Source organism: Chelonia mydas, chromosome 21 (genome assembly GCF_015237465.2).
Source record: "Chelonia mydas isolate rCheMyd1 chromosome 21, rCheMyd1.pri.v2, whole genome shotgun sequence".
Lineage (NCBI taxonomy): Eukaryota > Metazoa > Chordata > Testudines > Cheloniidae > Chelonia > Chelonia mydas.
The window spans coordinates 14,207,703-14,222,661 of record NC_051261.2 but is presented as its reverse complement, the minus strand read 5'-3'; the positions used below and the strand labels follow the sequence as shown (position 1 = coordinate 14,222,661).

At 50.4% G+C, this 14,959-nt stretch overlaps 1 protein-coding gene across 3 annotated transcripts in view; it reads right to left on the bottom strand.

Annotated features, from left to right (window-relative positions):
* Window positions 1-9,941: 9,941 nt before the first annotated feature.
* The window catches only part of ADORA1 (adenosine A1 receptor), a 93,224-nt gene continuing 88,206 nt past the window's right edge, over window positions 9,942-14,959 (bottom strand). For all 3 annotated transcript variants that reach the window (XM_043533741.1, XM_037885216.2, XM_037885218.2), the window contains one exon: window positions 9,942-12,972. In XM_043533741.1, the coding sequence (XP_043389676.1) occupies window positions 12,219-12,972 (754 nt within the window). In that variant the 3' untranslated portion in view covers window positions 9,942-12,218. The remainder of the gene's footprint in view (window positions 12,973-14,959) is intronic.

Below are 14,959 nucleotides of genomic sequence, written 5' to 3'. Positions count from 1 at the left end.
CACATTGGAGCAGGTTTGCTAAAGATCTCAGCGTACAATGCAGCGTTTTACACCCACTTAGCCCTGGCTGCAAGACAGTGGGGGATCCGGCCCCCTTGTGCCGCAGGAAGCAGCATGGCTGGCTCAGCTGATGTCTCTCTTCCTTAACTAAGCTAACACCCCAGCAGCGTGCTGGGGCCGGGGCGGGGCCACGCTGCTGCTTTCCTTCTGCAGAGCTGGGAAGCCGAGGGCCTGAGCCCTTCAGGCCACGTTTTCAGGCACTCAGGGCCCACCTCCGGGGCCCAATTTTCCAAAGAACTCAGCACCCAGCCGGCACCCCTTGCACTGAGCTCTGGTGAAAAGCTGGCCTTGGCCTGCTGCAAATGGATTGTTTGGCAGCAGCAGGGCTGTTGGCCGGTGACGCTGCCGCCTTCCCCTCCAAACCGCCCCTTCCGCCTCTGCCCTTGCTGCAGAGAGAATTCCCTTTCCCTGCCTCAGCCCTGCAGTCTCACTGCAGAGCCCAGCTGCCTCTCCACCCTCTGCCCCGACCCGCTCTGCCCCCCACCCCAACTGCCTGCAGCATCAGTCCTCACGTCCTATCCTGCACTGCGGCTTAGCCTTGCTGGGCATTTAAACCAGCAGCTGCCTCTTACCCTGGAGGGGTGCATTTCCTTGCTGTCGCTGGCTGGGGTCTCGCACCCAGCCCAGCCCTCAGTGTGGCATTCTGAACACTGCTCTCTACACCCCTAACCCATCTCTGGGGGCTCGGAGACTCACCCAACGTCTGCAACCCACCCGTGAAAGGCACAAAGCTTGGGAAGCCGAGACATATCAGCTGGGTAACTCAGGGCTTGGTCTCACACAGGCTCCTTCCTTCTGCCAGCTTCCCCCCATACCTCCACAGATCCGCAGGGCCTCCTGCCTCTGACCCCCCCTTTGCGATGGGTCACGATGATCACTCCCTCCCAGAACCTGGCAGCAGATGCTGCTGCTCCCCCAGGGTCTCGAGGAAGGATACCCAAGTACCCCATGCACCGCAGAGGCATTGCTCCCTTGAAGAGCTGTCGTCCCCTGGTGTCTAGAGTTTCATATACAATAAGCAGCATTTCTAGGCGGCTGCTTTATGGCGCCCCTAGAGCAGACAGGCCCCCAGGGCAAAGGAAAGCCAGCACAGACAGTGACACCTATGGAGCGACCGTAGGGCTGGACATCAGGAAACCTGGAAGGGAGAATGCGGCCACAGACTTTACCTGAGCCCTCTTTCCATGCACGGGCGTCAATCGGTGGTGATGGTGGGGTCTCCTCCACGTCGTGATCTTGGGGGCACCATGTAGCCCAATAGCACAGGCTATCACAATATGCTGCAACGGTGGGTGGTGGGGGGTTAGTTCATAAAGATCTCAGCAACATAAGCTATTGAACGTGATCCAGGCTGACTTTCCAAAGCAACCGAAGCAGACCTTAGCTCCTTGACACATTCATCAGACCACCTGCAATTGCTTCCTTCTAGTTTTAAAATTCCCAGCAGAACGAACCACAAAGGGTGCCCCTGCAGAAGCTAACTGGGGTTCAGCCTTTAGCATCACTGGGGCCAGGAACTCACCCCAAATCATTGCAAAGTTCATCCTGAACCCAGAGAATTTCCCTGCCACGTGTCCTGCCTCCTAGAAATCTGAGCGCTGCGTATTCCCCTATATTAAAAGTATATTTGCGAGCACCTCAGTTGTTAGCTCTTGCAGCCTGCGTGGTAGACCATTGGGCTAATCCCTGAACCCGGCTAGAATAACGCACAGCAGCGGCCCAAATGTACTGTACCTTGGACACCACAAAATCCCCAGCCGAGCATCCAATAAGCCGGTGATGAAAAGGGCGAGTCACGCAATATAAAAGAAAAATAATATTCCTTCTACACAACAGCTGGCGGCCCATAGCCCCTTGGTGCGTTAACGAGCCCCATCTACTCTCAGGCTTCAGAGGAGCAGCCGTGTCAGTCTGTAGCCGCAAAAAGAACAGGAGGACTTGTGGCACCTTAGAGACTAACAAATTTATTTGAGCATAAGCTTTCGTGAGCTACAGCTCACTTCATTGGATGCATTCAGTGGAAAATACAGTGGAAGGATTTATATACATAGAGAACATGAAACAATGGATGTTACCATACTATTCTCAGTCGCAAGATGTGGGCATGAGACAATGCATCAATACGTTACAGGGAGATGGAATAAAACCCTTTAACTAACAATAACTCAATAACAGTGAGGAAGCTTCGTTACTTACAGAGCGGAGACTACTCAGGTCAGAGGCTGTTTATTATCATAAACCCTAGACTGATCCATCGGTTAAAAAGAAACAACTGGTAACCGAATGGCAGGGAAAGGGCTTTAATCGCTTTATGCAGTAGCCTCTGTTCCCAGTCAGTCACTCAGCAACCAAGCCAAGTCAGCGGTCACAGCCCTGCAGGCTGTATGTCAAGTCCCGGTTAACAATGGCTTGTGCCAGACACAAATCCCCCAGACAGCGAAGTATGAATTCCGATGAAATGAGCTGTAGCTCACGAAAGCTTATGCTCTAATAAATTTGTTAGTCTCTAAGGTGCCACAAGTCCTCCTGTTCTTTTTGCGGCTACAGACTGACATGGCTGCTACTCTGAAATCTTGCTTACAGGAGAGTCACTGCATGCGAGCAGACAGAAACAATGGCCCTTCAGCCTTCTCAGGATAACTAAGGGCTCAGGGAGGGAATCCGCTTGCATTGCCCCTAGGTCCCTGGGTCCTGGTCCCCGAACGGGGCTGCTCAGTGTAAATCAGCAGCATCAGCTGGCCAAATGGGCTCAGATAGTTCACAGAGAATTTGTAGCAAACCTTGGGTGTTAGGTAATAATGTGGCAAAGCAGAGGAGTCATGCTCAGCATCTATAGAACACTACGCATGTTCTGATATACCGAAGCCCCACCATGCATCGGACGAGCTGGGTATTCGTTTTCCTTCTGCCTGCTAAAAGATTCTCTTGGTAGCAGGTTTGTGCAATGGTGCCGAGAACAGATCAAAGATCCCCTGTGTAGAGACGGTCTGTCTGAGGCTGGGGACAAATCACAAAGCAGCCCCCCGCCCCCCCGCCGGCACCCATCTCGGTCAGTTTTATACCCGTTCAAGGCACACTGCTAGGTCAGCTTTACAGGCTTGCTGCCGTGGTCCCTACAGGCTGTAGCACTGCAGAGGAGCTGGGGTTTAGGCATGTCCCCGCCCGGTCCCCAGCACACCTCCTGCAGGGGAAGTGAGGGACAGGTGGCATCAGCTCTGACCCTGGCAGAGAGTCCATGCATGTGGGGAATCGCCCGGGGCGGGGACAGCTGGACAGCTGTTTTGGGGCTGCTTGGTGCTGGCATAGCTGCCATGAAGGGGCCATGTGGCAGTGATGAAGTCCCGCATCGGCGGGAGCACTGGGGAACTGGGCTGCAGGCTCTTTCTAATCCTGGGTGTGTGGGAACGGCTGAAAGGCTCAGCTTGAAGAGCTGGAGGACGTGTCTGAACAAGGGCCTTCCCCAGGGGCAAGTGCACTCGGGTGCCAGGCTGCTGGGCTGGACAGCTAGCCCTGACCCTGCCGCTCTGCCCCTGGCCTGCCACTGGAGAGTGGCCTCCCCAGCCCCAGCTGCATCCCTGGGATACACGCCAGGACAGGGTCACACCTTACAGCTAAGGGGGAATCCTATTCCACTCCTATAGCCCTGCTGCCCTGGGAAGGGCTCGCCGTGGGACCCCAGCCAGGCAGAGTTCAAGACACCCCTCCCCACCCCTGTGGTCCATCCCATCGTCCCTGCAGCCCACCCCTGTTATAGGGGACCCCACCTTTGCTGCCCCTGCCTCCTGCTCCCTCCCCGCTGCCCCATTCCCAGTGTCCACAGGCACCCTGGGAGCTGGGCACTAGCAGAGGCAGCCTCCAGCCCGAGCACCCACCACCCTCACCAGCCCCACCCTGCTTGCCCGAGCAGCTTTCACCGGGCAGCGCCCTCACGCTACTTCCACCACCAGAGGGCGCCATTGCACCAATTTCTCTGCCCCCATCTCTGCAGGCAGGTGCATTAAACAGCGGGGATGACTCTGCCAGCGAGCCATGCCAGGGGAGCCGGGGGCTGCAGCCACCGGGGCGGCACGTTCGGGGGCCCAGCGCCAAAGGGCATGGAGCGCGCTCCTCTCCCTTGGCCCTTTGTGCTCGGCCTCCCATGCTGAACAGGGGAGCCAGGCCGGGGAGAATCTCCCCAGCCCATCGGCACACAGTTCTGGGAGATGCGCCCCACAGCCCGTGTCCCCAAGGTGGGCAGGGCAGGACAGCGAGGGGCTTGGTAGCCATCCGCACTTGTCAGCCACGCGCCATGGCCATCGGGTTCAGCGGCACCAACCTGGCAAGGTCAAAACATCAGGCCCCCAAATATCCTGGGACTGGCAGAAAAATCACGAGCTGTTTTGTTTTTAAACTAACTTCTGGTTAGTTTGTGTTTTATCCGCCTTCACCCTCCCTAGGGTGAGCAGATGTCCCGACTTTATAGGGACAGTCCCGATTTTGGGGGCTTTGTCTTATATAGGCACCTATTACCCCCTACGCCCCCCATCCCGATTTTTCACACTTGCCCTCTGGTCGCCCGAACCCTCGCCCACGGTGTGCACGCGCCAAGCACGGTGTCTCCAGCTCTCACCAGGTAGAGCGAGCCAGGTGATTTCGGCCCCCCCACTGCAGGAGCACTCATGAAATGACCCATCTTCAGTCAGGGTCATACCACCCTGCAATCAAGGAGCGTGACGGCAGGCCGTGTGGACATCCCCGAGCCAGCTTTAATCTCGCTACGCTTGGGTACCGATAGTGGGGAAGCTGCTCCAGCCTAGGCTGTAGATGCCTGATTAGCCTGGACTGCCATGGCCTCTCAGCACCCCAGCTAGCTAGATTGCAGCTAGCTACGTTTGCTGCAGTGCAGACGTCACCTAAATCTAGCGCAAAGCCTGGAGGTGGGTTTGCGATGTGAACTGGGAGCCCCCAAACTCACCTCCTCATCCTGCTGGCAATCCTCAGGGGATGGCCTCCTTGCAGACCGAGCGCCACCCACATCGATCTTTAGCTAGGTCCTGACGCTGCAAAGCACTTTGTATAGGAGCCACCAACTAGCTCTTCGATGAGATAATTCCCGATGGTGCAATTGAGAGCTGGGGGGCGGAGGGGAACCGGGGTGCTGGATTCAGACTGGCGCCCTGCAGGGGAAAGGCTCTACCGCTCACTAGCAAGGCCCTGCGTATCCAGCCCCACCCCCGGTGCCCGCGTTGCACCTTCGGGAACGCAGCTCCTTTCGGGGAAAAGCAAGATGATTAACTCACGTCCTGCCCTTTTAGAGCTCGCCTGGGCCAGGTCTCTCTTCTCCACTGCCCACGGGCTGCTCCCCATCTCCGGCTGCGGCCTCTTGTTGTTAGTGGGGCGGCTTCTGTTCAGCAGACAAGCATAGGAAATTCAACAGTAAAACCAGCCTCCCCCCGTTCTAAACACAATGTTTTTACAGTGTAAAATCACCCCAGTAATTATACCAAGGTCTTTACACTACTTTTGCTACAGGTCAGTATTCCCCATGGCACAGCTGTGTCCACGGATTGCCACTCGCACAAGAAAGAGGCGTATGGTGCTGAGTGTACGGGGCTGTGTGTGTAGGGTCACCAGAGAGCGAGTGTGAAAAATCGGGCCAGGGGGTAATAGGAGCCCATATAAAAAAAGCCCCAAATATCGGGACTGTCCCTATAAAATGGGGACATCTGGTCACCCTAGTCGTCATCACACCCACCGCCAAAGCCCCCTCACCATCCCCAGGTGTTCAGGTGTTGGGTGACAGCATATTTTGCGTCCCGTCATGGTAATGTTGCTGGCTCTCACACTGATTTTAGCACGTCTCCTGACATTAAAGCCCCAGCTCCTGGAGTCAGGGATTACATGGGAGGCTCAGATTTCAGTTGTAAAACATTTCTAACCCTTGTGCCTGGAGGGGGAGTGGGGGGTGGGGGGCAGAAAAGCTGGCAAATGTGATCCCGAAAGGCAAAAGAAGAACCCCCAATCGTTACTGTGTTTAATATACCATGATTTTTTTTTAACCAATCTGGTGCTTTTGAGGAGGGAGGGGGCTGATTCATGATTTTTGAACATTATGATCCCTAGCTTTTATACAGGACCTTTCATCAGTATCTCTCGAAGCACTTTACCAAAGAGGGCAGTATCATTATCCTCATTTTACAGATGGGAAAACTGAGGCACGGAGGAAGGCGGTGGTGCGCCCAGGGTCACCCAGCAGCAGAGCCAGGGGTAGAATCAAGGACTCCCGAGTCCCATTTCACTGCTGTATCCACTGCACCACCCTGCTTCCTGATTCTGCTTTAAAGACCAATACCACGTTTTAAGAACATAAATTTGATCTAGTTGCTATGATTGAAACCTGATGGGATGATTCCTATGACAGGTATCTTAAAATCAATGACTGTAACCTATTTAGGAAGGATTGAGCAGGCAAAAGTGGCATGGGATGCCAAAAATGGCATTATCTGTTTCCGAGTCACTGAGAGCTCAGAAAAAGATTATCCTGAACGCTTATGGATCAATGTCCTAAAGCACAAGATGGGATATAAGTCGATGTCGGTACATGACCATCAAATCACAGTAGGGATCAGGATAACTGGCTCCTTAAGCACCTATCTATAATGTGTAGGGAAAAAAGGGGGACTTCATGGGGGACCTCAATTTGAGCGACATCTGCTGGAGGTCACATGCTATCAGTACTCAAACAGCCTCGGAATTTCTAAAAATTAGAGATGACAAATTTCTAACTCACAAAGTGTTGCATCCAATCCAGAGGGGTTTTATATTAGACCTTCTCTTGACAAGTAAAGAGGAATTGATCACAGAATCCAAAATCAGTGGTAGTTTAGGTATGAGTGATCAAGGCTTGCTCATATTTATGTGCAAACAGAATAAAGGCCAAACCAGTAATATATATCTCTATATATTTAGTGATTTTAAAGGGACAGTTGCAGAAAGTTGAAAATATTTATGAACCAAATCATCTGGGGGGGGGGGGGGAATGTAATAAGAAAAATATGAAGGATAATTAGAAATTGTTTAAGGTCACTTTACTAGATGCCCCCAAAGGCCCCAATCCCACAATCAAGGAAGAAGGTTGTACTAGCTTAAAAAAAATGACCTGGTTTAGAGGGGAAGTGAAGACAGTTATAAAAAATAATATGTACAAATGGAAGAAAGGAGAAGTTGATCGTAATGATGGGAGACTCTCAAATACATGCCACCGCTGCTGGAATCCTATGTCCGGTTCTGGTGTCCACAATTCAAGATGGATGTTGATCAATTGGAGAGGGTTCAGAGACAAGCCAGGAGAATGATTAAAGGATTAGAAATCATGCCTAAGCGTGATAGACTCCAGGAGCTCAATCTATTCAGCTTAAAAAAGAGAAGGTTAAGGGGTATCTTGATCACCGTCTATAAGCCCCTACATGGAGAACAAATATTTAATAATGGGCTCTTTAGACTAGCAGACAAAGGTCTAACACGACCCAATGGCTGGAAGTTGAAGTCAGACAAGTTCAGAGGCGAAACAAGGTGTAAATGGTTAACAGGGAGGGTAATTAACCATTGGAACAATTTACTAAGGGTTGAGGTGGATTCTCCATCAATGACTATTTTTAAATCAAGACTAGCTGTTTTTCTGAAAGATCTGCTCTAGGTATGATTATGGGGAAGTTCTCGGGCCTATGTTATGGAGGAGGTCAGACGACAATCAGAGTGGTGCTTTATGGCCTTGGAATCTATGACTCTGAAGGGTAACTGGTACTAAATGAGTTCACTGCAATGTGAAGCCATGGGTAAGGGCACTGACCTGCCTCCTCAAATACAGAGTTCTCCCCACAGGTCACAGAGTGGAAAATTTTTTGCAGAACTCTGCTGAGAACAATCATCAGAGTGGATTTTAATTTATGAGCCTCCCACCCCAGGGCCTCTGGGCACCTTTGCAAGTCCCAGCTAAACATGTCGATTCCAGGAACCTGGCCGCTTGGCTGAATATGATTCAACGTGGGAACGAGGCCCCATGATTTACAGTGACATCAGCAATAAACTACAAACATCCTAGAGGCTGCCTGATGGGAATACGTCACCCAGGGCAGGTCATTCATGCCACATTTTTGCCAAATTAAAGTCTTGGAAGACAGAGTTATAGAAGTGAATAAAGAGTGCTTGAGTTGAAACAACATTATCAGCATGGTGTTTTACAAACAAAGAGACGTGAAAATGAAGCGATTGTAAAACCAACCTCAAGTTTAACTCTAATTCTCAGTTTACCCACTTATCCTGAAGGAGAGCATGTTTGTAGTTTGTGTAAGGTTATCATTGAAAGTCAGCCATTTCAAATATTTCTAAAGCTGCAATGATTTATGCCAGCGAACCCTCCCCCACCAATTAGGTAGACAGTGTGCAGGATTATGGGGGCAGAGTTAAGGTTAATTAACAAAGACTTTTTTTAGGTCTGTGTATTTGTTTGCTTGGTTATAGAAGCTTCATGGACATTGAATGTTCTCCAGGTCATTGGAGATTTTAAAGCAAGTGAGAGCACCGGGAAATAGCACGATATTTGAAGTCTCTGTCAAATACTGTGCCTGTGGAAATGATCACTCCTGGCATCTATGCCAGTGGCGAATGCAGCTTCCATTAGGCCAGGCAAAGCCCATAACTGCTTGGAGGGTTCTCTTACAGCTCAAATGGGGTAGGGGAGCAAATACAAGTCTAGGGAAATCTTATGTAACCCGTTGGTTCATGTGTTTTAGAGGTACCACTCTGTGCCGGATCCACAGAGGACGTGAGTTTGTCAGACAAGCTTGACCCTTTAACTCAAGGTGGAGCAGAGCATGCTTTTAGCTCTGGAGGTCCCTGGTGTGTCAGCCAAGATGATGTCACAAAACCGAAAACAACTATGAGCCAAAACAGCTGGGAGAAAAAATTTAAACAGAAAAATGTGAATGATAATTGAGAGCTGGTTAAGAACATTTTACTAAATGCCCCAAAAGCCATAATCTCACAATGGAGAAAGAAGGCTACACTGGTTGAAAAACCAACCTTCCTTAGAGGGGAAGTGAAAGCAGCTATAAAATATTATATATTATGTATATAAACAAATGGAAAAAAGGGGAAGTTGATAGTAATGAATATAAATTAGAAGGAAGGAACTGTATAAAACTGATAAGCGAAGCAAAAAGATACGAGGAGAAATCTATGGCCAATGGAGTTAAGGACAATAAGGAGTTTTTGAAGTATATCAAGAACAAAAGGAATCCTAACCGTGGTACTGGTCCATTACTAGATGAAAATGGTAGAATTGTTAATAATCATGCAGAAAAGGCTTAAGTGTTCAATAAATATTTTGGAAAAAGGCAGATTCAAGTAGAATAGAATATCAGGGGTGGAAGAAACCTCAGGAGGTATCTAGTCCAACCCCCTGGTCAAAGCAGGATGAATCCCCAATTTTTGCCCCAGATCCCTAAATGGCCCCATCAAGGATTGAACTCACAACCCTGAGTTTAACAGGCCAACGCTCAAACCACTGAGCTATACCTCCCCCCATATAATAATCATACCATATAATGATAATGAAATACTTTCCATCCCAGCAGTAACTCAGGAGGATGTTTAACAGCGGTCACTAAAGTTAGACATTTAAAAAGCAGCAGGTCTGGATAACTTGCAGGCAAGACTTTTAAGACTTGTTTGAAGACTTCGCTGTAGTGTTAATGTTGATTTCTTTCAACTTGTCTTGGAACTCTGGGGAAGTTCCGTAGGAGTAGAAGAAAGCTAGCGCTGTGCCAATGTTGAAAAAGTATAAATGGGACAACCTGCGTAATTATAGGCCTGTCAGTCTGACATTGATCCCGGGGAAGATAGTGGGGTGGCTGATACAGGAGTCAATTAATAAAGAACCAAAGGAGGGGAATATAATTAGTACCAATCACCATGGGCTTATGGAAAACAGAGCCTGTCAAAGTAATTGCATATCTTTTTTTCTGATAAGATTACAAGTTTGCTGATAAAGGTAATAGTGTTAATGTAATATAGTTAGAATTCTGTAAGGCATTTGACTTGGTACTGAATGCAATTTCAATTAAGAAACTAGAATGATACAAAATCAACACGGCACATATTAAATGGATTAAAACCTGACTCACAGCTAGCTCTCAAAATGTAACTGGGAGCAGGGAATCATCACTGAGCGGGTCTGTTTCCAGTGGGGGTCCCACAGGGATCGGTTCTTGACCCTACACTATTTAACATCTTTACCAATGACCTGGAAGAAAACTTAATATAATGAGTGATAAAATTTGCACAAGATAAAGTGATAAAGGACAGGTCACTCAAACGGCACAATCTGTGTGATGGGGAGTGTGATGGGGAGGCCCAACTTGGGTGAGTACAGAGCGTAGGGTAACAGGGCCGTCCCTAGGGGGATGTAGAGCCCGGGAGGAAGTGACTTCCCCCAGCCTCCCCAAACAGCCAGGTGTGGCCCAGCCCACACTCCACCCCCTAGAGCCCGGCTTCCTCGGGGCTGCTGGGCTCCAGGGAGCCGGGGCCATGCCGCCCTCCTTCCTGGGGCTGGGGAGGTTGCAGCTCCGGGGCGCGCGCTCTCCCTCAGGTGGAAGACTTTCTAGGGGAGCTCAGAGTGCAGATCAGTGACTCACAACTCAGAGCATGTGAACGAAGAGGCTGCAGCCCCCATGATACAAGCTTCTACCACAATGGAGTCTGGGGGCAGATGGCTTTTGCTCTGACCAATGTCTCTAAAGGGCAGCCTGAATATCTGCCAGTCCACAGATCATGGCCTGCTATGTCGTTGACCTGGCAGCGCTGGCTAAGGCTATTTGTGTATTTTCACCCTTGTGGCATCTACATACAGGCGCCACCTGGCTCCAGAGCTTCCAGAGCAACCAATTCAGGCTAATGAACCTGAGGAAGCCAACCTCCCTTACCTCGGGAAGGCCTCCGGCTCCGCAAGCAGGCCAAGGCACGAGCGAGAGAAGCTGCAGCTAAAAGTAGCCCTGTGTCCCGTCAGGCCCTGTCTTAGCCTGGTTATGAAGCACGGTTAAGGTCTGGGCTAGGCTCCACATCGGAGGCCTGTCTGGAAGCAAGTTGTGGGTTCAGTGTAGACAGAGAGACCACCTATTTGTAGTCCCCGAGGACTCATCCCCAGAGTCCCCGGCTGAGCATCTGCACTGGGAGTTTCAGGTGTCCCAACTCCACCAGTGGAAGCTATAGTGCGGGCACGACAGGGTGGCCTCTGACACATCCCCAGAATACTGGGCATACCCTACCGCCATGACCTGACATGAACCATTGTGACCTTGCATGGACCATGCATATGAGGTCATTCTGCCGGGGGCAGAGCCATGACCAGTACTAGATAGGGACAAACCTTTCCAAAAATAGGACTGTCTGGCTAAAATCCAGATGCCTGACCTGCTAGACTTGGGCAGCTTAGCCCTCATGTCGTCAACCTAAATCTGGTTGGAAAATAAGGGTTTTTTCCCTCAGAAAATTAACTTTTCAGCAAAATAATTTGGTCAAATTTTGAAATGTTTCTATTCAACATGCTGCCACGGTGCCTTATGGGAGTAATAGTTTGGGTGCCTTATGCTTCCATTCTCCATAACAGGCTGGACTCCCTGGTCGGACTACATCTCCCATGATGCATGACTCTCCCCCCTCGGTGAGGGGAGGGGCTGCATCACAGGAATCCTTATGGGAGATGTAGGAGAGAGGGACATGGGAACATTTACAACCTCAAGCCACTTCCCCATTGTCCCACTCTGTGCCCCTCTCCTGTCTCATACCCCTTTTAGATTTGAGCAGCCTCTGGCTGTCCCAGTTCTAAGAGCGAGCACCGCAGTGAGACCCCGGGAGCGAGAACCCATCCATAATGCTGCAGAGCTGCTGTCTTTCTTTTTTATTTGAGTTAAAGATAAATCACATCTTTGACTGGACAGTTCCCCTTTGAATATCTAGATACACTTCACCCTAAAAAAAAAAAAAAAAGAACAGTGCAGGCTACAATATCAGAACAGTACAATGGCTGTGAATAAATAATGCCCTATGCTAGCTCAGGTAAACGTCGGCTTGGTCTGACCATCTCAGGTCTCCTGGGTCTTTGCTTCCCCCTTCCCTACCAGTCATTTACAATTGTGTGCGTGTGGAAGGGGTGAAGCCAAGTTTGCTCTTTGGACATTAAAGGGACTTTTTAAATCAAGGAACGGCATATCTGGGATGGTCCCTGCTCTCTGTAGCGGCCAGGCGCCCAGCTCGTTGTTGTCCAGGTTGTTAGCGTTCTTGTCGGTTTCACAGCAGATGTACTGGTGCCAGATTTGCAGGAACGTGGTCCTGAATTTTTTGATCCGGAAGGCGTAGACGATGGGGTTCATGGCCGAGTTGCCGTGAGTCAGGAAAATAGCGATGTATGTCAGGATGCTGGGAGTCTGGCAGGACGAGCAAAACAAGGTGATGCAGTTGAGCGTGTGCAGCGGAATCCAGCTCAGTGCAAACAGGAAGAGGACCAGTGCCAAGGACTTGGCGATCTTCAGCTCCTTCCCGTAATACTTCTGAGGATCCGATGAGCTGGACGAGACCTTCTTGTCGAGCTGCTTGCGGATCAGGTTGAAGACCTCCAGGTAGATGATGAGCATCAGCAGCAAGGGGGGCAGCACCCAGACAAAGAAATTGAAATAGACCATGTACTCCATGCTGATGACGTTCTCGAACTGGCACCTGATGATGAATGCCGTGTGGCTAGCGTTCGCCTCCTGAGTCCTCCTTATCTTGTTCAGGTTGTTCCAGCCAAACATGGGGGTCAGCCCCACGAGCAGGGAAACGATCCAGCAGCAAGCAATGGCCACAGCTGCTCGTTTGGGTGTCACTACACTCTTGTACCTGTGGAGGAGACAGAAAACACCACGCGGCGTTAGATACAGGTGAAATCGCAGCTTGGGTCACTTCTTAGCTCCATGCCCTGCAGCAAAAGGGGATTTTTGAGAGATCAGCTCCCACGGAGTCACCCAAACAAGTGGCCCAATCTGCAGAAGAGCCCATGATGGGCGCATGTGGGATACTGAGCTCTTTGGAAAATCTGGCCTCAGCATCACCCATAGAGTGAATGCCTGAGGAGGGTGGTGGGGGTGCACCAAGAGGGGTGCCCGGATCAGGGAGCTGAGATGAATGGAGAGGCAGAGAGGCACAGGCAGGCTGGTCAGAGGCTGGAGAGGAGAAAGCTCCTGCACTAAGGGGGTGAGACTTTGTGGGGGCAGAGAGAGGGATGGGGACTGAATCTGGTCTTGCAGCAGTTTTACGTTGACCTCAGAGGCCAGAGACAGTTTTAAGCCCAAAGAGGGTGGGGGTCAGAGAATTGCTATGGCCCATTCACTTCTAGGTTACCTGTTCACAGTCCAGCCAAGTTAGCAGTGGCTGGAAGTAGAACACTCCACTCCCACCAGTGGGAGCATTTCACACTCACTTTGCACACATGCAAATGACACACAAGGTGCAGGGCCGGGCCCTGAGATCCTGTGACAAAGTTAAGGAGTACTTGTGGCACCTTAGAGACTAACCAATTTATTTGAGCATAAGCTTTCGTGAGCTACAGCTCACTTCATCGGATGCATACTGTGGAAAGTGTAGAAGATCTTTTTATATACACACAAAGTATGAAAAAACACCTCCTCCCATCCCACTCTCCTGCTGGTAATAGCTTATCTAAAGTGATCACTCTCCTTACAATGTGTATGATAATCAAGTTGAGCCATTTCCAGCACAAATCCAGGTTTTCTCACCCCCCCACCCCCACACACACACACAAACCCACTCTCCTGCTGGTAATAGCTTATCTAAAGTGACAAAGTTATCCCCTTCCTGTCGGTCAGGAGGGATTTTAAAGGGCCAGGACTGTCACCACAGCATGACGGCCTGATGTTATTTTGCATCGCCGTGTGGCATAAATAGCAGGGGACACTGACATGGCAAAGTCAGGGTGTCCCAGCAGAATGACTTTCTGGCTTTCTGGGGCTCTGCCCAAGGGCGCTCTCCAGCTCCGTATGGCTGTATTCAGTTGGAGTGGAGTGGCCTGGGAAGCCCCACAGAAAAGAGTCCTGACACCGAGGCAGCAATCAGCAAAAAGGTTCCTCCCGTACCAGCTGGTGGCTGGAGGAGAAATCGATTCCCCGCCCCCCCGCTGCCAGTAAGAGAAGCTTCTGGACAAGAACTTTTTCATTTCCTAATGTGTCAGTTCCTGAGGACCAGGCCTACCTTCTCTGAGGCCTGGGCTGAGGGGCAGGAGAGACAGAGCATTGTCTAGTCTTAGGTGGTGCTCTGCACTGCTCAACCCTCCAACGCACCCACCTGCCACAGGAAAACATTCTGGGGTTGTTCCCCTTTGAAAAATATCTTCAAGACCAATCAATAAAGCCTGGAAGGTTTTATTTCACACCCCCCAACAAAAGTTTTACCATCAGAACAGCAGGTCTTGCCTTCCCTGCTTTTGCAAAAAATCTCCAGGGAGGGTGTAGAGGTGAGGAGCAAAAGTTTTATTAACGCTTAACTGAAGGGATGGAGGTGTTGAAACTTTAACCAGGAACGCCTTTCTATCAACTGTTTGTTGGGCATTTCAATTAGATAGGTGTGAACACCAACAAATTGGAACGTAGCAGTCAGACTAAACCTCCCTCCCTCACCTATTGCTCAGGGTTCACTTCTGTGGTGCTGGTGGTATCATAAACCTGCCAGGTCTCCAGCGAGTCTCCCAAGAAAAAATGGGGAGACAAGCTCAGTAGCTCTGATGCAAAAACCAAACCGAAAGGAACGGTACCACCCCCATATGCTCAGGGTTTAGCTGATCGCCATATTTGGGGTCGGGAAGGAATTTTCC